The 22,681-nt window shown below is 54.5% G+C and overlaps 2 protein-coding genes across 2 annotated transcripts; both read left to right on the top strand.

Moving 5' to 3' along the window:
* The first annotated feature begins 5,703 nt into the window (after positions 1–5,703).
* LOC144609300 (uncharacterized) lies at positions 5,704–14,044 on the top strand. The gene is made up of 6 exons (XM_078427730.1): positions 5,704–5,760; positions 5,879–5,934; positions 11,864–11,962; positions 12,809–12,913; positions 13,556–13,639; positions 14,021–14,044. The coding sequence occupies exons 1-6, from the start codon at positions 5,748–5,750 to the stop codon at positions 14,042–14,044; spliced, it is 381 nt and encodes a 126-aa protein (XP_078283856.1). The 5' UTR covers positions 5,704–5,747.
* Positions 14,045–14,731: 687 nt separating this feature from the next.
* Positions 14,732–21,839, top strand: LOC144609672 (guanine nucleotide-binding protein-like 3-like protein). The gene is made up of 4 exons (XM_078428175.1): positions 14,732–14,870; positions 16,454–16,557; positions 19,346–19,489; positions 21,748–21,839. Exons 1-4 carry the CDS (start codon positions 14,807–14,809, stop codon positions 21,775–21,777), a joined length of 342 nt encoding a protein of 113 aa, XP_078284301.1. The 5' UTR covers positions 14,732–14,806; the 3' UTR covers positions 21,778–21,839.
* The last annotated feature ends 842 nt before the right edge of the window (positions 21,840–22,681 follow it).

Genomic DNA, 22,681 nt, shown 5'->3' with positions numbered 1-22,681 from the left:
CGGCTCCATGTGCGATCCGCCTTCCGGGAGCTGCAGTGCCTTGGGGGACACGCTGCTGCTGCCGTTGGGCCTGGACCTGCTGCTGCTGCCGTTGGGCCTGCTGCTGCCGTTGGGCCTGCTGCTGCCGTTGGGCCTGCTGCTGCCGTTGGGCCTGGACCTGCTGCTGCTGCCGTTGGGCCTGCCGCTGCCAATAGACAATAGACAATAGACAATAGGTGCAGGAGTAGGCCATTCAGCCCTTCGAGCCAGCACCGCCATTCAATGCGATCATGGCTGATCACTCTCAATCAGTACCCCGTTCCTGCCTTCTCCCCATACCCCCTCACTCCGCTATCCTTAAGAGCTCTATCCAGCTCTCTCTTGAAAGCATCCAACGAACTGGCCTCCACTGCCTTCTGAGGCAGAGAATTCCACACCTTCACCACCCTCTGACTGAAAAAGTTCTTCCTCATCTCCGTTCTAAATGGCCTACCCCTTATTCTTAAACTGTGGCCCCTTGTTCTGGACTCCCCCAACATTGGGAACATGTTATCTGCCTCTAATGTGTCCAATCCCCTAATTATCTTATATGTTTCAATAAGATCCCCCCTCATCCTTCTAAATTCCAGTGTATACAAGCCCAATCGCTCCAGCCTTTCAACATACGACAGTCCCGCCATTCTGGGAATTAACCTAGTGAACCTACGCTGCACGCCCTCCATAGCAAGAATATCCTTCCTCAAATTTGGAGACCAAAACTGCACACAGTACTCCAGGTGCGGTCTCACCAGGGCCCGGTACAACTGTAGAAGGACCTCTTTGCTCCTATACTCAACTCCTCTTGTTACGAAGGCCAACATTCCATTGGCTTTCTTCACTGCCTGCTGTACCTGCATGCTTCCTTTCATTGACTGATGCACTAGGACACCCAGATCTCGTTGAACTCCCCCTCCTCCTAACTTGACACCATTCAGATAATAATCTGCCTTTCTATTCTTACTTCCAAAGTGAATAACCTCACACTTATCTACATTAAACTGCATCTGCCATGTATCCGCCCACTCACACAACCTGTCCAAGTCACCCTGCAGCCTTATTGCATCTTCCTCACAATTCACACTACCCCCCAGCTTAGTATCATCTGCAAATTTGCTAATGGTACTTTTAATCCCTTCATCTAAGTCATTAATGTATATCGTAAATAGCTGGGGTCCCAGCACCGAGCCTTGCGGTACCCCACTGGTCACTGCCTGACATTCCGAAAGGGACCCATTTATCCCCACTCTTTGCTTTCTGTCTGTCAACCAATTTTCTATCCATGTCAGTACCCTGCCCCCAATACCATGTGCCCTAATTTTGCCCACTAATCTCCTATGTGGGACCTTGTCGAAGGCTTTCTGAAAGTCGAGGTACACCACATCCACTGACTCTCCCTTGTCAATTTTCCTAGTTTACATCCTCAAAAAATTCCAGTAGATTTGTCAAGCATGATTTCCCCTTCGTAAATCCATGCTGACTCGGAACGATCCCGTTACTGCTGCCGTTGGACCTGCTGCTGCCGTTGGGCCTGGACCTGCTGCTGCTGCCGTTGGACCTGCCGCTGCCGTTGGACCTGCCGCTGCCGTTGGACCTGCCGCTGCCGTTGGACCTGGACCTGCCGCTGCCGTTGGGTCTGTACTCACCGCCACGGGCTTCGACTGGATTCTCTTCCCCTGCCGGAAAGACATTCTGGCCTCAACGCTACTGGGCTGCTCCCTGCGTGGTTTGCAGCGCTTTGGAGAGCGCGATGTTGCTGTGCGAGGACGTGCTGCCGCCCTGGAATTCTTCGTGGTGAAGGTAAGTACGTTACGTTTTCTGGTTGTACTTTTTCCTGTTTTCTCGCAGCCGCGTTCGGTGCTGGGCTGCTCCGGATTGCATCGAATGTGGGAGCGCAAAGCCGCTGCGTCTGGACGCGCTGCCATCTTAGTCTTACTAGTCCACTATTAATAATAATAATAATAATGCATTTTATTTATATAGCGCTTTTCATATACTCAAAGACGCTTTACAGAGATTTTGAGAACATAGGGAAATGAATAAATAGATAAATAAGTAAATAAATAAATGAACAGAGAAAGGAGACAGTAGGTGAGGTGACCTTCAGTGGTTGAAGGCAGTACTGAACAGGTGAGACTTCAGCGATGTTTTGAATGTGGTGAGTGTGGAGGAGTCTCTAACGGTTTGGGGTAGTGAGTTCCATAGGGTGGGAGCAGCGATGGAGAAAGCCCTGTCCCCCCAGGATCTGAGTTTGGTCCGGATGTGGGGGGATAGGAGATTGGCAGCGGCAGAGCGGAGGGTGCAGGTGGGAGTGTGCCTGTGGAGGAGGTCGGTCAGGTAGGATGGGGCCAGGTTATGGAGGGCTTTGTAGGTTATGAGGAGGATTTTGTACTGGATTCTCTGGGGGATGGGGAGCCAGTGGAGTTTGTAAAGGATGGGGGTGATATGGTCACGGATCGAGGTGTGTGTGAGTAGACGGGCAGCGGAGTTTTGAATGTATTGAAGTTTATTGATGATTTTTGAGGGTGCGCCATAGAGGAGGCTGTTGCAGTAGTCCAGACGGGAGGTGATGAAGGCGTGGATGAGGGTTTCTGCAGCTGTGGAGGAGAGGCCACTAATGTGGATAAGTGTGAGGTTGTCCACTTTGGTGGTAAGAACAGGAAGGCAGAGTATTATCTGAATGGTGTCAAGTTAGGAAAAGGGGACGTAAAACGAGATCTGGGTGTCCTAGTGCATCAGTCACTGAAAGGAAGCATGCAGGTACAGCAGGCAGTGAAGAAAGCCAATGGCATGTTGGCCTTCATAACAAGAGGAGTTGAGTATAGGAGCAAAGAGGTCCTTCTGCAGTTGTACAGGGCCCTAGTGAGACCGCACCTGGAGTACTGTGTGCAGTTTTGGTCTCCAAATTTGAGGAAGGATATTCTTGCTATTGAGGGCGTGCAGCGTAGGTTTACTAGGTTAATTCCCGGAATGGCGGGACTATCATATGTTGAAAGACTGGAGCGACTAGGCTTGTATACACTGGAATTTAGAAGGATGAGAGGGAATCTTATCGAAACGTATAAGATTATTAAGGGGTTGGACACGTTAGAGGCAGGAAACATTTCCCCAATGTTGGGGGAGTCCAGAACCAGGGGCCACACACAGTTTAAGAATAAGGGGTCGGCCATTTAGAACGGAGATGAGGAAAAACTTTTTCAGTCAGAGAATTGTGAATCTGTGGAATTCTCTGCCTCAGAAGGCAGTGGAGGCCAATTCTCTGAATGCATTCAAGAGAGAGCTGGATAGAGCTCTTAAGGATAGCGGAGTCAGGGGGTATGGGGAGAAGGCAGGAACGGGTTACTGATTGAGAATGATCAGCCGTGATCACATTGAATGGCGGTGCGTAGAGGCTCGAAGGGCCGAATGGCCTCCACCGCCCGGCGGGGGCTTCAATGTCGGGAGCCCCGATCGCCCATGACGTGGCAACTTTGACAGCCTGACCGTGGGAGAAGACGGCAGGGGAAGAGAAAATACATTCTGGCCTTCCATCACAGTGAGGAGGTGTCTGGAGGAGTATAAGAAAATAACTGCAGATGCTGGTACAAATCGAAGGTATTTATTTCACAAAATGCTGGAGTAACTCAGCAGGTCAGGCAGCATCTCGGGAGAGAAGGAATGGGTGACGTTTCGGGTCGAGACCCTTCTTCAGACTGATGTCAGGGTGGCGGGACAAAGGAAGGATATAGGTGGAGACAGGAAGGTAGAGGGAGATTTGGGAAGGAGGAGGGGAAGAGAGGGACAGAGGAACTATCTAAAGTTGGAGAAGTCGATGTTCATATCACTGGCTGCAAGCTGCCCAGGCGAAATATGAGGTGCTGTTCCTCCAATTTCCGGTGGGCCTCACTATGGCACTGGAGGAGGCCCATGACGGAAAGGTCAGACTGGGAATGGGAGGGGGAGTTGAAGTGCTCGGCCACCGGGAGATCAGTTTGGTCAATGCGGACCGAGCGCAGGTGTTGAGCGAAGCGATCGCCGAGCCCGCGCTTGGTCTCGTCGATGTAAATAAGTTGACATCTATAGCAGCGGATGCAATAGATGAGGTTGGAGGAGGTGCAGGTGAACCTTTGTCAAGATTCAAGATAACTTTATTTGTCATCCAATATTGGACGAAATTCAGTCACCCACAGTCCAACAATAAAAGCATTAAATAGGCATTAAAATTACACAACCCCAAAAACACACAAAAAAAGAAACATCCATCAAAGAAACATCCATCACAGTGAGTCTCCTCCAGTCCTCTCCTCACTGTGATGGAAGGCCACAATGTCTTTCCCTTCTCCTGCCGTCTTCTCCCGCAGTCAGGTTGTTGTGGTTGCAGGCCGCGCTGGAAGGTCCGCTGCGGCCGGAGCCTAAGGCGAGTCCCAGCCGCTCCCGCAGCCTCCGAAGACGGCCGGCTCCGCCGATGATAAGTCCGATCCGGGGCGGGCGAACACGCTGCCGCTGTTGCTGTTGCTGCACGTCGGGGCGGTCGTGGCTCCCGACACTGAAGCCCCCGCCCAGCAGAGAAATATCCCGCGGCATATCTTAGGCCGCGCCGGACGGTGAAATGTCCGCGACCCAAGCCCCGCGATCCGGGGCGGGCGAACCCGCTGCCGGAGCTCCCGATGTCGGCATCCACGTGGCCCGAGCCTAAGGCAAGTCGCAGCCGCTCCCGCAGCCTCCGAGGACAGCCGGCTCCGGTGATGGTAAGTCCGATCCGCGGGCTCTGCGAACCAGAGCCCTGGAGGCAGCCAGCTCCAGGAGTTGGGCCGATGGTAGGCCGCAGCAGGAACGGAGACACGGCCCAGAAAACAAAGGTCGGGTCTCCGTTCGGAAGGGACACCTATTTACAATTTTACAGTTCCCCCTCTCCCCCCCACATACACACATAGTACACAAACACAAAAACACCACATCACAACTACAATTAAGACAAAAAAACAACAAAAACACAAAGACAAATGGACCGCAGGTGAGCCGCAGCTGCTATGGCAGCGCCGCCATTTTGGATACCGCCTGGAAAGACTGTTTGGGTCCTTGGATGGAGTCGAGGGGGGAGGTAAAGGGACAGGTGTTGCATCTCGTGCGGTTGCAGGGGAAAGTGCCCGGGGTTGGGGTGGTTTGGGTAGGAAGGGACGAGTGGGTCTGGAGGAGACTCACTGTGATGGATGTTTTTTGTTTTATGTAGGTTTTGTCTTTGTGTGTTTTATTGCTTTCTTTTTTATAGCCTCTCATTGGGTAACATAATTTCGTCCAAAAACACGTTTTTGGATGACAATAAAGTTATTCTGATTCTGATTCTTCTGATTCTATTAAAGGCGTAAATGTCAACCAAAAGCCCCCCCCAGAAAAGTCGGCTCCCTCCCACCATTAGCCCCCCAAAGTCCATTCTTTGCTCCTACTTGACCAAAATTGGGGGAGGGGGCCACAAAGTGGATTTGCCTTGGTCATGTCAGCAAGGAGGGAAAATGGTGGGGGGAGGAGACTATTTTGCGACGGTGCTGGCAGTGCAGGGAGTCACTTTACGGCGGCCGCCAGCAGTCGGGACACGTGGGGGGCGGCCGTTTCGCGACGGTGCTGGCGGGAGTAGGAGTCACTTTACGGCGGCGGCCAGCGTTTCGCGACGGTGCTGGCGGGAATGAGAGTCACTTTACGGCAGCCGCCAGCGCTCCCGTGGTGGTGGGTGGGAAGAGACGCTTCTCGAATCCAAGATGGCGCGCGGTGGTAAGCGAGCGAGCGGCCCCGCCGACATCTTCTTCCTCCTCTCCCTCCTTCCCCCCTTTCCCCGATCGATCCCTCGCCCGCCCCAAACTCGAGCTCACCCTCTCCTCTTTCCGCGCAGGGTGGAAGCAGAGGCAGCGGAAGCTCGGCAAGGCCGGGAAACGGAGCCGAAGCCGAGTGAGTGGGAGGACGCGGCGGGGAACTGTCATGGCGGCGGGATGAGTGCGAGCGGCGACGACGGCGGCGCCAGTGCGCAGGCGCGCCCGCGGTGCACCCTGGGAGGTGTAGTCAATTTCACACGCCTCGTCCCATTGCCCCCGACGCCATTGCGCCCTGGGAGTTGTAGTCCACTCGCACGCCTCTCCCCATTGCCCCGACGCCATTGCACCTTGGGAGTTGTAGTGCACTGCACGACCCGCCCCATTGCCCAGACGACATTTTGCACCCTGGGAGTTGTTGTCCGCCCTTACGTCTCGCCCCGTTGCATGGACGTCATTTGGACGACAACTCCCGGCGGGCACCGCGTGCGCCAATCTGACTACAACCCCAGGATGCATTGCGGTTTTGGTCCCCTACCACGTGGTATTGACCATCCTTGACCCAATTTGGTCCAAAAGACGTCTTGACTCCATCTATCACCCATTTAGAGAGATAGAAACATGGAAAATAGGCCATTCGGCCCCACGAGCCGGCGCCGCCATTCACCGTGATAGAACATTTTAAAAAAAACACCCACAGAAAACAGGTGCAGGAGGAGGCCATTCTGCCCTTCGAGCCTGTACGCACCACCATTCAATGTGATCATGGCTGATCATCCAACTCAGTATCCCGTACCTGCCTTCTCTCCATACCCCCTGATCCCTTTAGCCACAAGGGCCACATCTAACTCCCTCTTAAATATAGCCAATGAACTGGCCTCAACTACCTTCTGTGGCAGAGAATTCCACAGATTCACCACTCTCTGTGTGAACTTTCTCATCTCGGTCCTAAAAGACTTCCCCCTTATCCTTAAACTGTGACCCCTTGTTCTGGACTTCCCCAACATCGGGAACAATCTTCCCGCATCTAGCCTGTCCAACCCCTTAAGAATTTTGTGCGTTTATATAACATCCCCCCTCAATCTTCTAAATCCCAGCGAGTACAAGCCGAGTCTATCCAGTCTTTCTTCATATGAAAGTCCTGCCATCCCAGGGATCAATCTGGTGAACCTTCTCTGTACTCCCTCTATGGCAAGAATGTCTTTCCTCCGATTAGGAGACCAAAATTGTACGCAATACTCCAGGTGTGGTCCCTGTACAACTGCAGCAGAACCTCCCTGCTCCATTCGGCTCTTCGAGCCTGTACGCACCGCCATTCATATCATATCATATCATATCATATATATACAGCCGGAAACAGGCCTTTTCGGCCCTCCAAGTCCGTGCCGCCCAGTGATCCCCGTACATTAACACTATCCTACACCCACTAAGGACAATTTTTACATTTACCCAGCCAATTAACCTACATACCTGTACGTCTTTGGAGTGTGGGAGGAAACCGAAGATCTCGGAGAAAACCCACGCAGGTCACGGGGAGAACGTACAAACTCCTTACAGTGCAGCACCCGTAGTCAGCATCGAACCTGAGTCGACAGCGCTGCATTCGCTGTAAAGCAGCAACTCTACCGCTGTGCTACCGTGCCGCCTCACTGTGATCACGGCTCATCGTCCACAATCAGTAACCCGTGCCTGCCTTCTCCCCATATCCCATGATTCCACTGGCCCCGAGAGCTCTATCTAACTCTCTCTTAAATCCATGTCAAGACTGGACAAGCTAGATGCAGGGAAAATGTTCCCGATGTTGGCGGAAGTCCAGAACCAGGGGCCACACAGTCTTAAGGGCGGCACGGTGGCACAGCGGTAGAGTTGCTGCCTTACAGCGAATGCAGCGCCAGAGACCCGGGTTCGATCCTGACTAAGGGCGCCGTCTGTAGGGAGTTTGTACGTTCTCCCCGTGACCTGCGTGGGTTTTTCCAAGATCTTCCGTTTCCTCCCACACTCCAAAGACGTGCGGGTTTGTAGGTTAATTGGCTTGGTATAAATGTAAATTGTCCCTAGTGGGTATAGGATTGTGTTAGTGTGCGGGGATCGCTGGTCGGCGCGGACTCGGTGGGGAAGGGATTGTGTTTCCGCTCTGTGTCTCTAAACTAAACTAGTGGGTGAACGGGTGATCGCTGGTCAGCACGGACTCGGTGGGCCGAAGGGCCTGTTTCCGCGCTGTGTCTCTAAACTAAAATAAAGGGGAGGCCATTTAAAACTGAGAAGAAATTTTTCCAGTTGTGAATGTGTGGCGTTCTCTGCCACAGAGGGCAGTGGAGGCCGATTCACTGGATGGGTTTAAGAGAGAGTTAGATAGAGCTCTAGGGGCCAGTGGGATCAAGGGATATGGGGAGAAGGCAGGCATGTGTTACTGATTGTGGATGATCGGCCGTGATCACAGTGAATGGCGGTGCGTACAGGCTCGAAGGGCCAAATGGCCTCCTCCTGCATCTGTTTTGAGGAGGGACGTCCTTGCTATTGAGGCAGTGCAGCGTAGGTTCACCAGGTTAATCCCCGGGATGGCGGGACTGTCGTACGAGGAAAGATTGGAAAGACTGGGCTTGTATTCACTGGAGTTTAGAAGGATGAGAGGGGGATCTTATAGAGACATGTAAAATTATAAAAGGACTGGACAAGCTAGATGCAGGAAACATGTTCCCAATGTTGGGGGAGTCCAGAACCAGAGGCCACAGTTTAAGAATAAGGGGTGGGCCATTTAGAACTGAGATGAGGAAAAACTTTTTCAGTCAGAGAGTTGTGAATCTGTGGAATTCTCTGCCTCAGAAGGCAGTGGAGGCCGATTCTCTAAATGCATTCAAGAGAGAGCTAGATACTCTTAATGATAGCAGGGTAACCCTCCCCCTGCCGCTCTCCCCCCCTCCCCTCCTCCTCCCCCCCTCCCCTCCTCCTCCCCCCCCAAGCCTTATTCTCCCTCCTCCCCCTCTCCGTCTCCTCCTCTTCCCCCTCCCCCTCCCCCAACCCTATTCTCCCTCCTCCCCTTCCCTTCCCTGTTCCCTCCCTTCCACTCCCTCCCTTTCCCTACCCTCCCTCCCCCTCCCTCCCTCAGAGATAGATGTAAACTTTAAAACGTGAATAACTTTAAATATATAACACCGATTTCAACGAAACATCTTCCATTAGCACCAAAGGGACGACGGTGAGTAAGGAGGGCCAAAATTGTCACGCTGTCGTTCAGGATATCTATATCTTATCGAAACGTATAAGATTATTAAGGGGTTGGACACGTTAGAGGCAGGAAACATGTTCCCAATGTTGGGGGAGTCCAGAACCAGGGGCCACACAGTTTAGGAATAAGGGGTCGGCCATTTAGAACGGAGACGAGGAGAAACGTTTTCAGTCAGAGAGTTGTGAATCTGTGGGATTCTCTGCCTCAGAAGGCAGTGGAGGCCGATTATCCAGATGCTTTCAAGAGAGAGCTAGATAGAGCTCTTAATGATAGCAGATAATGATCTACCCCTGGCACTCTCCCCCCCTCCCCTCCTCCTCCCTCCCCAAGCCTTATTCTCCCTCCTCCCCCTCTCCGTCTCCTCCTCTTCCCCTCCCTCCCTCCCCCCCCTCCCTCAACCTCCCTTATTCTCCCTCCTCCCCCTCTCCACCCCCCTCCCCTCCCCACTCCATCCCCTCAACCCTTATTCTCCCTTCCTTCCCTTCCCTTCCCTGTTCCCTCCCTTTCCCTCCCCCTCCCCTCCCTCCCTCCTCCCTCCCTCGGAGATAGATTTAAACTTTAAAACGTGAATAACTTAAAAAATATAACACCGATTTCAACGAGACGTCTTCCATTAGCACCAAAGGGCCTAAAATTGTCGTGCTACCGTGTACCGTCTTGGTTGTAGTTCAGACACAAACAAGATAATGGTATGTTGGCATTCATAGCAAGAGGATTTGAGTTTAGGAGCAGGGAGGTTCTGCTGCAGTTGTACAGGGCATTGGTGAGACCGCACCTGGAGTATTGTGTGCAGTTTTGGTCTCCTAACCTGAGGAAAGACGTTCTTGCCTTAGAGGGAGTACAGAGAAGGTTCACCAGATTGATCCCTGGGATGGCGGGACTTTCATATGAAGAAAGACTGGATAGACTGGGCTTGTACTCGCTGGGATTTAGAAGACTGAGGGGGGATCTTATAGAAACATATACAATTCTTAAGGGGTTGGACAGGCTAGATGCAGGAAGATTGTTCCCGATGTTGGGGGAGTCCAGAACCAGGGGTCACAGCTTAAGGATAAGGGGGAAGTCTTTTAGGACCGAGATGAGAAAACATTTCTTCACACAGAGAGTGGTGAGTCTGTGGAATTCTCTGCCACAGAAGGTAGTTGAGGCCAGTTCATTGGCTATATTTAAGAGGGAGTTAGATGTGGCCCTTGTGGCTAAAGGGATCAGGGGGTATGGAGAGAAGGCAGGTACGGGATACTGAGTTGGATGATCAGCCATGATCATATTGAATGGCGGTGCGTACAGGCTCGAAGGGCCGAATGGCCTACTCCTGCACCTCTTTTCTATGTTTCTATAACAAACGTTTTAGTGTATAGATAAAAATAAGCAATAACACACACAATCACAAACGAACACAAAACAGAACAAAAGAGCCTTCCATCACAGTGAGTCTCCTCCAGTCTCCTCCTCACTGTGATGGAAGGCCAGAATGTCTTTTTTTTTTAGTTTTAGAGATACAGCGCGTAAACAGGCCCTTCGGCCCACCAAGTCCGTGCCGCCCAGCGATCCCCGCACACTAACACTATCCTACACCCACTAGGGACAATTTTTTTACATATTACCCAGCCAATTAACCAACAAACCTGCACGCTTTTGGAGTGTGGGAGGAAACCGAAGATCTCGGAGAAAACCCACGCAGGTCACGGGGAGAACGTACAAACTCCTTACAGTGCAGCACCCGTAGTCAGGATCGAACCTGAGTCTCCGGCGCTGCATTCGCTGTAAAGCAGCAACTCTACCGCTGCGCCACCGTGCCGCCCTTTTTTAAAATGTTCTAAATTGGCCCAAATTGGATAGAGATGGTCAATGCCAATAGACAACAGGTGCAGGAGGAGGCCATTCGGCCCTTCGAGCCTGTACACACCGCCATTCAATGTGATCATGGCTGATCATTCTCAATCAGTACCCCATTCCTGCCTTCTCCCCATACCCCTGACTCCGCTATCCTTAAGAGCTCTATCTAGCTCTCTCTTGAATGCATTCAGAGAATTGGCCTCCACTGCCCTCTGAGGCAGAGAATTCCACAGATTCACAACTCTCTGACTGAAAACGTTTTTCTCATCTCAGTTCTAAATGGCCGACCCCTTATTCTTAAACTGTGGCCCCTTGTTCTGGACTCCCCCAACATTGGGAACATGTTTCCTGCCTCTAACATGTCCAACCCCTTAATAATCTTATACGTTTCGATAAGATCTCCTATTGAGGGCGTGCAGCGTAGGTTTACTAGGTTAATTCCCGGAATGGCGGGACTGTCGTATGTTGAAAGACTGGAGCGACTAGGCTTGTATTCACTGGAATTTAGAAGGATCGGGATCGAACCCGGGTCTCCGGCGCTGCATTCGCTGTCAGGCAGCGACTCTACCGCTGCGCTTTTCTCTTCCCCTGCCGTCTTCTCCCGCGGTCAGGCAGTTGAAGTTGCCACGTCGGGGGGGGGGGGGGCGGTCGTGGCTCCCGACATTGGAGCCCCCGCCGGGCGGAGAAAGGCCCGCGGAGGGCCGACCTAACCCCCGCGACTCAGGGTGGGGGTCCCAGGAACCCAGGTGGAGGCCGGGTGTTTGGCCTGGTGTTGGCACCAAAGGGACGACGGTGAGTAAGGTGGGCCTAAAATTGTCGCGCTGTCGTGTGCCGTCTTGGCTGTAGTTCTGGAACAAACACACAAACAAACAAACGAGAGGTTCAGTAAAGAGATTGCCTACCGTACGTTCGTGTTGTTGCTTGCGCGCGGAGCGTCAAGGGACGTTCCTCATGTGCGTGCGTACGTACCTACTTGGCCAGTAAACGTCTCCATTCGTTCACTCAGGTCCCCGACCAGAAACCACTGAAAAAGGACCCGGGTGTCCTTAACGTGGCCCCTTTCAAGACACAGGCACAGCGGACAGCCCTGCAGCGGAGTCAGAGGGTGAGTAACGGGGACCCTTCGGCCCATCGTGCCCGTGCTGGCCCCCCCCCTCAAAGACCTATCTCACCTGTCCCCCCCCTCTCACTGCTCCAATCCACCATACATCGACCGGCGTGTCTCTCTTTCTCCCTCCCCCTCTCTCCCTCCTGCTTGCTCTCCCTCTTTCTCTCCCCCCTCTCTCTCTCCCTCTCCCCATCCTCTCTTCTCCCTCTCTCTCCACCTCTCTCTCCCCCTCCCTCTCTCTCGCTCCCTCTCCCCATTCTCTCTTCCCCCCTCTCTCCCTCCTGCCTGCTCTCCCTCTTTCTCTCCCCCTCTCTCTCTCTGCCTCCCCCTCTCTCTCTCCCTCCTTTTCCCCATCCTCTCTTCCCCCTCTCTCTCCACCTCCTCTCTCTCCCCCCTCTCCCTCTCTCCCTCATGCTTGCTCTCCCTTGTTCTCTCTCTCTCCGCCTCTCCCCCTCTCTCTCTCTCTCTCTCTCTCTCTCTCTCTCTCCCTCTCTCTCCCTCTCTCTCCCTCTCTCTCTCTCTCTCTCCCTCTCTCTGCACACTGACCGGTCGCATTCTCTCTCTCTGTGTCTCTCCACCCCCCTCTCCCCACCCTATCTTCCCTCTCTCTCTCTCACCCTCTCTCTCCCTCTCTCCCTCCCTCCCTCTCCCTCCCTGTTGCATTCTCTCTCTCTCTCCCTCCCCCTCCCTGTTGCATTCTCTCTCTCTCTCTCTTGCATTCTCTCTCTCTCTCTCTCTCTCTCTCCCTCCCTGTTGCATTCTCTCTCTCTCTCTCCCTCCCTGCACACTGACCTGTTGCATTCTCTCTCTCTCTCCCTCTCCCTTCCTCCCTCCCTCCCACAGATGGAGGAGCGGAAGGCAGCCCGGGATCGCGTGATGGCCGACCGCCGGAGCATGGAGAGCCTCCAACTCGACGCCCAGAAGCGGCAACAGATCTTCGAGCAGAAGGTAGCCATCGCGAGGGCAGACAGAGCCAAGGGGGAGATGGGTGGGGGAGGGACGGAGAGAGAGGGCTAGTTGAAGTTCGAACTTGGCGTGGCGGTAGAGTTGCCAGAGACCCGGGTTCCATCCCGACCGCGGGCGCCGTCTGTACGGAGTTTGTTTGTACGTTCTCTCTCCCCGTGACCTGCGTGGGTTTTCTCCGGGCGCTCCGGTTTCCTCCCACACTCCAGATACGTGCGGGTTTGTGGGTCGATCGGCTTGGGTGTGAAGATTGTAAATTGTCCCCCAGTGTGTGTGTGTGGGATAGTGTTAGTGTGCGGGGATCGCTGGTCGGCGCGGACGGACACGGTGGGGAAGGGATTGTGTTTCTGCGCTGTGTCTCTAAACTAAACTAAAGTAAATAAAAGCTCTATAGTAAAGAAACAGAGTTTGGGCCTGTTTCCAAGATGGCTTGCCGACTTTTGCCTCCTGTTCCAATGGCCGACTTTTGCCTCCTGTTTCCGCGCTGTGCCTCTAAACTAAACTAGCTGTGAACGGGCGATCGCTGGTCGGCGCGGACGACTCGGTGGGCCGAAGGGCCTCGGTGGCCGAAGCCTGTTCTCCTGTGTCTCCGAACTAAATTAAGCGAAGCACTCATTCTTTCCACAGGAGATTGTGCCGGAAGACTCTCAGGACAAATCAAAACCTGGAAACGGAAAACTCAAGGAAGGCTTACTACAGGAGTTTAAAAAGGTCAGCAAAATGTGGAGGAAGGAACTCCAGATGCTGGTTTACATCAAATGTAGACACAGAGCGCTGGAGTAACTCAGCGGGTCGGGCAGCATCTCTGTGGAGAACATGGACAGGTACAAAGTGCTGGAGTAACTCAGCGGGTCGGGCAGCATCTCTGGAGAAGGGTCTCGACACGAAACGTCACCCATTCCTTCTCTCTCCAGAGATCTGCTGCCCGATCTGCTGAGTTACTCCCACTAGCACTTTGTACCTGTCCACGTTCTCCACAGAGATGTTGCCCGACCCGCTGAGTTACTCCAGCACTTTGTCGTCATACCTTCAACTTGTCAAACTCACTCATCACCGCCCCTCCTGCTCAGTGCCATTTATTTTCCTTAACAGGGACCTTTTATGCAGTTAACATAGAAGCGTAGAAAAATAGGTGCAGGAGGAGGCCATTCGGCCCTTCGATCCTGTACGCACCGCCATTCATTGTGATCACGGCTGACCATCCACAATCAGTAACCCGTGCCTGCCTTCTCCCCATACCCCTTGATTCCACTGGCCCCTAGAGCTCTATCTAACTCTCTCTTAAACCCATCCAGTGAATCGGCCGCCACTGCCCTCTGTGGCAGGGAATCCCACACATTCACAACTGGAAAAGTTCCTCCTCACCTCAGTTTTAAACGGCCTCCCCTTTATTCTTAGACTGTGTGGCCCCTGGTTCTGGACTCACCCAACATTGGGAACATGTTTCCTGCATCTAGCTTGTCCAGTCCTTTTATAATCTTTCCTCGTACGACAGTCCCGCCATCCCGGGGATTAACCTGGTGAACCTACGCTGCACTGCCTCAATAGCAAGGACGTCCTTCCTCAAACTAGGAGACCAAACCTGCACACAGTACTCCAGGTGCGGTCTCACCAGGGCCCTGTACAACTGCAGAAGGACCTCTTTACTCCTGAACTCAAATCAATAGCAAGGATGTCCCTTAAGAATTCTCTCTTAAACACAAATACAGAATGATAACAAAGATCAAGTCCCGCACTAACCTCCCCTCCCCTCCCCTCCCCTCTCCTCTCCTCCCCTCCCCTCCCCTCTCCTCCCCTCTCCTCAGGTTGTAGAGGCTTCTGACGTGGTGCTGGAGGTGTTGGACTGCCGGGGACCCTCTGGGTTGTCGAAGTCCGGAAATGGAGAAGGAGGTGGTGGGGGCTTCAACCAACAAACGTCTCATCCTCGTCCTGAACAAGATCGGTGAGATATCCCCTCCCCTCTCCTCCCCTCCCCTCTCCTCTCCTCTCCTCTCCTCTCCTCTCCTCTCCTCTCCTCTCCTCTCCCCTCCTCCCTCCCCTCTCCTCTCCTCCTCTCCTCTCCTCTCCTCTCCTCCTCTCCTCCTCTCCTCTCCTCTCCCCTCCTCCCCTCTCCTCCCCTCCCCTCCTCTCCCCTCCCCTCCCCTCCTCTCCCCTCCCCTCTCCTCCCCTCCCCTCTCCTCCCCTCCCCTCTCTCTCTTCTCTCCTCCCCTCCCCACCCCTCTCCTCCCCTCCCCTCCCCTCTCTCTCTTCTCTCCTCCCCTCTCCTCTTTAAAGACATATCTTTAAACCAAAAGTATATTAAAAAGGAAAAGTTTAATATAACAGTCAATTAAATCAATAGATAAAATCCAAGTCGAAAATGGAAAACAATCTCCTCTCCTCCCCTCCCCTCTCCTCCACTCCCTTCCACTCCCCTCCCCTGTCCTCCCCTCCCCTGTCCTCCCCTCCCCTCCCCTGTCCTCCCCTCCCCTCCCTCTCCAAAGAAGTGCGGGTTTGTAGGTTAATTGGTGTGTACAAATGTAAATTGTCCCCCAGTGTGTGTGTGGGATAGTGTTAGTGTGCGGGGATCGCTGGTCGGCGCGGACGGGACGGACTCGGTGGGAAGGGATTGTGTTTCCGCGCGGTGTGTCTCTAAACTAAACTAGACTAAATAAAAGCTCTATAGTAAAAAAAACTGTGTTTGGGGCCTGTTCCAAGATGGCCGACTTTTGCCTCCTGTTCCAAGATGGCCGACTGTTGCCTCCTGTTTCCGCGCTGTGTCTCTAAACTAAACTAGCGTGTGAACGGGCGATCGCTGGTCGGCGCGGACGGACTCGGTGGGCCGAAGGGCCTGTTTCCTCCTCCCTCCCTCTCTCCTTTCCTCCCTTTCCTCCTCCCCTCGCTTCGACCTCCCCTCCCATTCCTGGGATCGCCCACGTAAAACTCCCTCTGGACCCTCTCCGGAGCCAGCACATCCTTCCTCAGATACGGGGCCCAAAAAAACACTGTTCACAATGAGATGGTCCAGAGGAGGTTTAACGAGAACAGATCCCAGGAACCAGTGGGTTAACGCACAACGAGCATTTGTTGGAGTTTAGAAGATCGCGTGGGGGGGGGGAAGGGCCCCCATTGAAACCTTCACCGAACAAGCGCGCGCCCCGGATAGAGAGGATGTGGAGAGGATGTTTCCACTAGTGGGAGAGTCTGGGACCAGAGGGCACAGCCTCAGAATTAAAGGACGTTCCTTTAGGAAGGAGATGAGGGGAGGATTTCTTTAGCCAGAGGGTGGTGAATCTGTGGGATTCTTTGCCACAGACGGCCGTGGAGGCCACAAGTCAGTGGGGTGTATTTAAGGCAGAGATAGACAGATTGTTGATCAGTGCGGGTGTCAGGGGTTATGGGGAGAAGGCAGGAGAATGGGGTCGGGAGGGAAGGATAGATCAGCCGTGATTGAAGGGCGGAGTGGACTGGATGGGCCGAGTGGCCTGATTCTGCTCCGATCGCTTGTGATCTTATTACAACCTTCTCTCCTCTCCTCTCCCTCAGATCTGGTGGCCAAGGACGTGGTCCAAAAGTGGCTGAAGTACCTCAGGAACGAGCTCCCAACGGTGGCCTTTAAAGCTTCGACACAGCAGCAGAACAGGAACCTGGTGAGCATCGTAGAGACGAAGACGCACGGGGCGATACCGAGTCCGCGCCGACCAGCCGATCGCCCGTTCACACGCTAGTTTAGTTTAGAGATACAGCGCGGAAACAGGAGGCAAAAGTCGGCCATCTTGGAACAGGAGGCAAAAGTCGGCCATCTTGAAACAGGAGGCGAAAGTCGGCCATCTTGGAACAGGCCCCAAACTCTGTTTCTTTACAAGAGATTTTATTTAGTTTAGTTTAGATTAGAAATACAACACAAACACTATCCCTTCCCCACCGAGTCCGTCCGCGCCGACCAGCGATCGCCCGTTCACGCACTAGTCTAGTTTAGAGACACAGCGAGGAAACAGGAGGCAAAAGTCGGCCATCTTGAAACAGGCCCCAAACTCTGTTTTTTTACTGTAGAGCTTTTATTTAGTTTAGTTTAGTTTAGAGACACAGCGCGGAAACACAATCCCTTCCCAACTTGCCCAACTTTTCTCCGGGCGCTCCGTTTCCTCCCACTCTCCAGAGACGTACGTGTGGGTTTGTAGGTTAATTGGCTTCGGTGAAGATTGTAAATTGTCCCCCCAGTGTGTGTGTGGGATAGTGTTAGTGTGCGGGGATCGCTGGTCGGCGCGGACGGACGGACTCGGTGGGGAAGAGCAATGTGATCACGGCTGATCATTCTCAATCAGTACCCCCGTTCCCGCCTTCTCCCCATACCCCCCTGACTCCACTATCCTTAAGAGCTCTATCAAGCTCTCTCTTGAATGCATTCAGAGAATTGGCCTCCACTGCCTTCTGAGGCAGAGAATTCCACAGATTCACAACTCTCTGACTGAAAACGTTTTTCCTCATCTCCGTTCTAAATGGCCGACCCCTTATTCTTAAACTGTGGCCCCTGGTTCTGGACTCCCCCAACATTGGGAACATGTTTCCTGCTTCTAACGTGTCCAACCCCTTAATAATCTTATACGTTTCGATAAGATCCTCTCTCATCCTTCTAAACTTCAGTGAATACAAGCCCAGTCTTTCCAATCTTTCCTCGTACGACAGTCCCCCGCCATCCCGGGGATTAACCTGGTGAACCTACGCTGCACGCCCTCAATAGTAAGGACGTCCTTCCTCAAATTTGGAGACCAAAACTGCACACAATACTCCAGGTGCGGTCTCACCAGGGCCCTGTACAACTGCAGAAGGACCTCCTTGCTCCTAAACTCACATTAGGAGACCAAAACTGCACACAGTACTCCAGGTGCGGTCTCACTAGGGCCCTGTACAACTGCAGAAGGACCTCCTTGCTCCTATACTCAACTCCTCTTGTTATGAAGGCCAGTTGCTTGTCCAAGTGTCTTGAAGTCCGAGAGTCACTCAGCCCTTCGAGCCAACCTGCCACTTTCATGGAAGGACGCAGAGGGTGATGGTAGAAGTCGGGGGTTGCCAACTCGCTCACTCCCAAATACGGGACAAGGTGACGTCACCGCCCCTCTCCCCACGTGACCTCACCCAGCCAGCGTCCACGTGCTCCCGCTCCACCAATGGCGGCTGCCCCGGGCCGGGAGACGGGTTGCTAGGCAACCTCTGTTAGGAGCGTCCGGGCCTACAGTGTCCGGGCCTACCGTGTCCGGCCCTACAGCGTCCGGGCCTACAGCATCCAGGCCTACAGTGTCCAGGCCTACAGCGTCCGGGCCAACAGCATCCGGGCCAACAGCGTCCGGGCCTACAGCGCCCCCCAGGCCTAATACGGGACAAGGCCGGTCACGTACGGGACAAACCAATTTAGCCCAAAATAAGGGATGTCCCGGCTAATACGGGACGGTTGGCAACCGTAGTCTTGCCGATCAAGGGTTATGGGGAGAAGGCAGGAGAATGGGGTTGGGAGGGAGAGATAGATCAGCCGTGATTGAATGGCGGAATAGACTCGATGGGCTGAATGGCCTAATCCTGCTCCGAAGACTGATGTATTCTCTCTCTCTCTCTCCCACCTCTCTCTCTCCCCACCTTCTTACTCCCCTCCCGCTCTCCCCCCCCTTTCTCTCCCCCCCCCTTTCTCTCCCCCTCCTCTCTTCTCCCTCCTCTCTCTCCCCCTCTTCTCACTCTCCCCTCTTCTCACTCTCCCCTCTTCTCACTCTCCCCCTCTCTCTCACCCCTCCATTTCTCTCCCACGCTCCATTTCTCTCTCACCCTCCCCCTTTCTCTCCCCCCTCTCTCTCCCCTCTCCTCTATCTCCATTGCTCTCTCTCTCCTCTCCCTCCTCTGTCTCGCTGTCCCCTCCGTTCTCTTCCCCCCCTCTCTCTCACCCCTCCATTTCTCTCCCACTCCCTCTCTCCCTCCCATCTTCTCTCTCTCCCTCTGTCTCGCTCTCCCTTCCCTCTCTCCCCCTCCCTTCCCTCCCCCACTCCTCTCTCTCTCCCCTTTCTCTCCCCTCCCTTCTCTCCCCCCCACTCCTCTCTCTCTCCTCACCACCTCTCCCCCCCTTTCTCTCCCGTCCCTCGCTCTCCCTCCACCTCTCTCTCCCCCTCTCTCTCTCCCCCCTCTCTCCCTCCCCTCTCTCTCCCCTCCCTCTCTCCCCTCTCTCTCCTCACCCCCCTCTCTCTCCCCCCTCTTTCTCTCCCCCCTTTCTCTCCTTCCCTCTCTCTCCTCTCTCTCTCCCCTTCCTTTCTCTCCCCCTCTCTCAACCCCCCCTCACTCTTCCCCCTCTCTCTCTCTCCCCCCCTCTCCCCCTCCCTCTCTCTCTCCCCCCCCTTCCCTCTCTCCCCTCCTCTCTCCCCTCCCCCCTCTCTCCCCTCCCCCTGTGCGCTGGCCCAGCACCGTAGCCGGGTGGCGGTGGACCGGGCGGGCGAGGACCTGCTGAAGGGCGGAGGGAGCGTGGCGCGGACAACCTCCTGCGCCTCCTGGGCAGCTACTGCCGTAACCAGGGGCTACGGACGGCCATCACCGTGGGAGTGGTGGGTGAGTGTGGGCCGTCCAAGATGGCCGCCGCCAAGATGGCTGCTGGGGAACCTGGGAACAAAAGCGACCTTCCAGGGGCCTTCTCCCTCACCGCCGCCCTCTCCCGAGAAACCCCCTTCCTCGGCCCCCCGCTCCATCACGCCAACGGTTGAGGCTCGTCTGGTTTCAACCGCAGTTGACCTCACCAAAATGGCCGACGGTCGAAGCCCCTCTGGCCCAAACTTTTTGATTGACCCTCACTAAAATGGCTGGCTGTCAAAGCCCCTCTCGCCCCAACTATGATTGACCTCATTAAAATGGCAGTCTGTCGAAGCCCCTCTGGCCCCAACTATGATTGACCTCATCAAAATGGCCAACAGTCGAAGCCCCTCGTTCCCCAACTATGATTGACCTTATCAAAATGGCTGACTGTCGAAGCCCCCCTCTAGCCCCAACTATGCTTGACCTCATTAAAATGGCCGACAGTTGAAGCCCCTCTGGCCCCAACTATGATTGACCAAATTAAAATGGCCGACAGTTGAAGCCCCTCTGGCCCCAACCATGATTGACCTCATCAAAATGGCTGACTGTCGACACCCCTCTGGCCCCAACCATGATTGACCTCATTAAAATGGCTGACTGTCGAGGCCCCTCTGGCCCCAACCATGATTGACCTCATCAAAATGGCTGACTGTTGACGCCCGCTCTGGCCCCAACCATGATTGACCTCATCAAAATGGCTGACGGTTGATCCCCCTCCAGCCCCAACTATGATTGACCTCATTAAATGGCCGACAGTCGAAGCCCCTCTAGCCCCAACTATGATTGACCTCATTAAAATGGCTGATGGTTGAAGCCCCTCTAACCCCAACTATGATTGACCAAATTAAAAATGGCCGACAGTTGATGCCCCTCTGGCCCCAACTATGATTGACCTCATTAAAATGGCCGACAGTCAAAGCCCCTCTAGCCCCAACTATAATTGACCTCATAAAAATGGCTGATGGTTGACGCCCCTCTGGCCCCAACATGGTTGACCTCAACAAAATGGCTGACTGTTGATGCCCCCTCTGGCCCCAACAATGATTGACCAAATTAAAATGGCCGACAGTTGAAGCCCCTCTAGCCCCAACTATGATTGACCTCACCAAAATGGCTGACGGTTCTGACCCTTCTTCGGACTGATGTCAGGGGAGGGGCGGACGGTCCGATGTCATTCTTGTCCCCACCATGGTTGACGTCGCAAAAATGGCCGACGGTCGGTGTGGTTCTTGCCCCAACCGCGGTCGACCCCCCCAAAATGGCCGACAGTTGAGACCCTTCTTCAGACTGATGTCAGGGGAGGGGGCCGATGGTCGATGTCGTTAACCCCCCCCCAAAATGGGCCGACGGTCGAGGGCCTTTGGGTCCGAACGTCCCATGGTCCCCCTGACCGTGGTGACCTGACCTGACCAAAAATGGCCGACGGCCAAATTCTGGGCCTGCAACCGCGGGCAAAGTTGAATCCCTTCTGGTCTCTGTGTTCAGCCCCAAAGCCCAGCCACGGTTGACCTCGCCTCACCAAAATGGCTGGCGGTCAAATCCCAGGCCCGACCAACTTGACCTCACCAAAATGGCCGACAGTCCACGTCCCCGAGCCTGACCATGGTTGACCGCCTCAAAATGGCCGATGGGTCAAATCTCATGGTTGACCTCCCCAAAATAGCCGATGGGTCAAATCTCATGGTTGACCTCCTCAAAATGGCCGATGGGTCAAATCTCACGGTTTACCTCCTCAAAATGGCCGATGGGTCAAATCTCATGGTTGACCTCAAAATGGCCAATGGTCAAATCATATCTCTCTTCCCCCTCTCTCCTCCCCCCCTATCTCCCCCCCTCTCTCTTCCCCCTCTCTCTCCCCCTCTCTCTCTACCCCCCTCTCTCCCCTTCTCTCTCCCCTTCTCTCTCTCTCTCCCTCTCTCTCTCCCCCTCTCCTCCCTCTCTCTCCCCCCCTCTCTCTCTCTCCCCTTCTCTCTCTCTCCCTCCCTCTCTCTCCCCCTCTCTCTCCTCCCACTCTCTCCCCCCTCCCTCTCCCTCTCTCTGTCTCTCTCCCCCCCTTTCTCTCCCCCCCTTTCTCTCCCCCCTCTCTTTCCCCCCTCTTTCCCACCCCCTTTCTCTCCCCCTCTCTCTCCCCTCTCCCCCCCCCCCCCTCTCTCCCCCCCCCCTCCCTCCCCCCCCCCCTCTCTCCCCCTCTCTCTCTCCCCCCTCTCTCTCTCTCTCTCTCTCTCTCCTCTCACCAGGGTTCCCGAATGTGGGCAAGAGCAGTCTGATTAACAGTCTGAAGAGGGGCCGGGCCTGCAGTGTTGGAGCTACGCCTGGAGTCACCAAGTGAGTCTCCTCTCCTCTCCTCTCCTCTCCTCTCCTCTCCTCTCCTCTCCTCTCCTCTCCTCTCCTCTCCTCTCCTCTCCTCTCCTCTCCTCTCCTCTCCTCTCCTCTCCTCTCCCTCTCCTCTCCTCTCCTCCCCTCCCCTCCCCTCCCCTCCCCTCCCCTCCCCTCCCCTCCCCTCCCCTCCCCTCTCCTCCCCTCCCCTCTCCTCTCCTCTCCTCTCCGCTCTTGGGAATGTAGAGGGAGGGGGAGGGTGTGTTCTGAGACGGGGATAGAAGGAGATAGAGGGAGAGGGGGGGAGATAGAGGGGAGAGGGGGGGAGAGAGGGGAGGGAGAGAGGGAGAAAGAGGGGGGAGAGAGGGAGAAAGAGGGGGGAGAGAGGGAGAAAGAGGGGGGGAGAGAGGGATTGAGGGAGAAAGAGGAGGGAGAGAGGGAGAAAGAGGGGGTTACAGAAACGGAGGGGCGTAGGGGCCGGAGGGGAGGGGAGGGGGAGGGAGGGCGATAGAGAGAGAGAGAGGGGGAGAGAGAGGGAGAATTGAGAAGGAGAGAGAGAGGGGGTGAGAAGGAGCGGGAGGGAGAGAGAGATGAGAGGAGACAATAGAGGAGGCCATTCAGCCCTTCGAGCCTGTACGCACCGCCATTCAATGCGATCATGGCTGATCATTCTCAATCAGTACCCCGTTCCCTGCCTTCTCCCCATAACCCCTGACTCCTCTATCCTTAAGAGCTCTATCCAGCTCTCTCTTGAATGCATTCAGAGAATTGGCCTCCACTGCCTTCTGAGGCAGAGAATCCCACAGATTCACAACTCTCTGACTGGAAAAGTTCTTCCTCATCTCCGTTCTAAAT

The sequence above is a fragment of the Rhinoraja longicauda genome, chromosome 34 (assembly GCF_053455715.1).
Source record: "Rhinoraja longicauda isolate Sanriku21f chromosome 34, sRhiLon1.1, whole genome shotgun sequence".
Classification (NCBI taxonomy): domain Eukaryota; kingdom Metazoa; phylum Chordata; class Chondrichthyes; order Rajiformes; family Arhynchobatidae; genus Rhinoraja; species Rhinoraja longicauda.
Note: the sequence above shows the minus strand (reverse complement) of the source record. Positions and strands in the feature narration are given on the sequence as shown.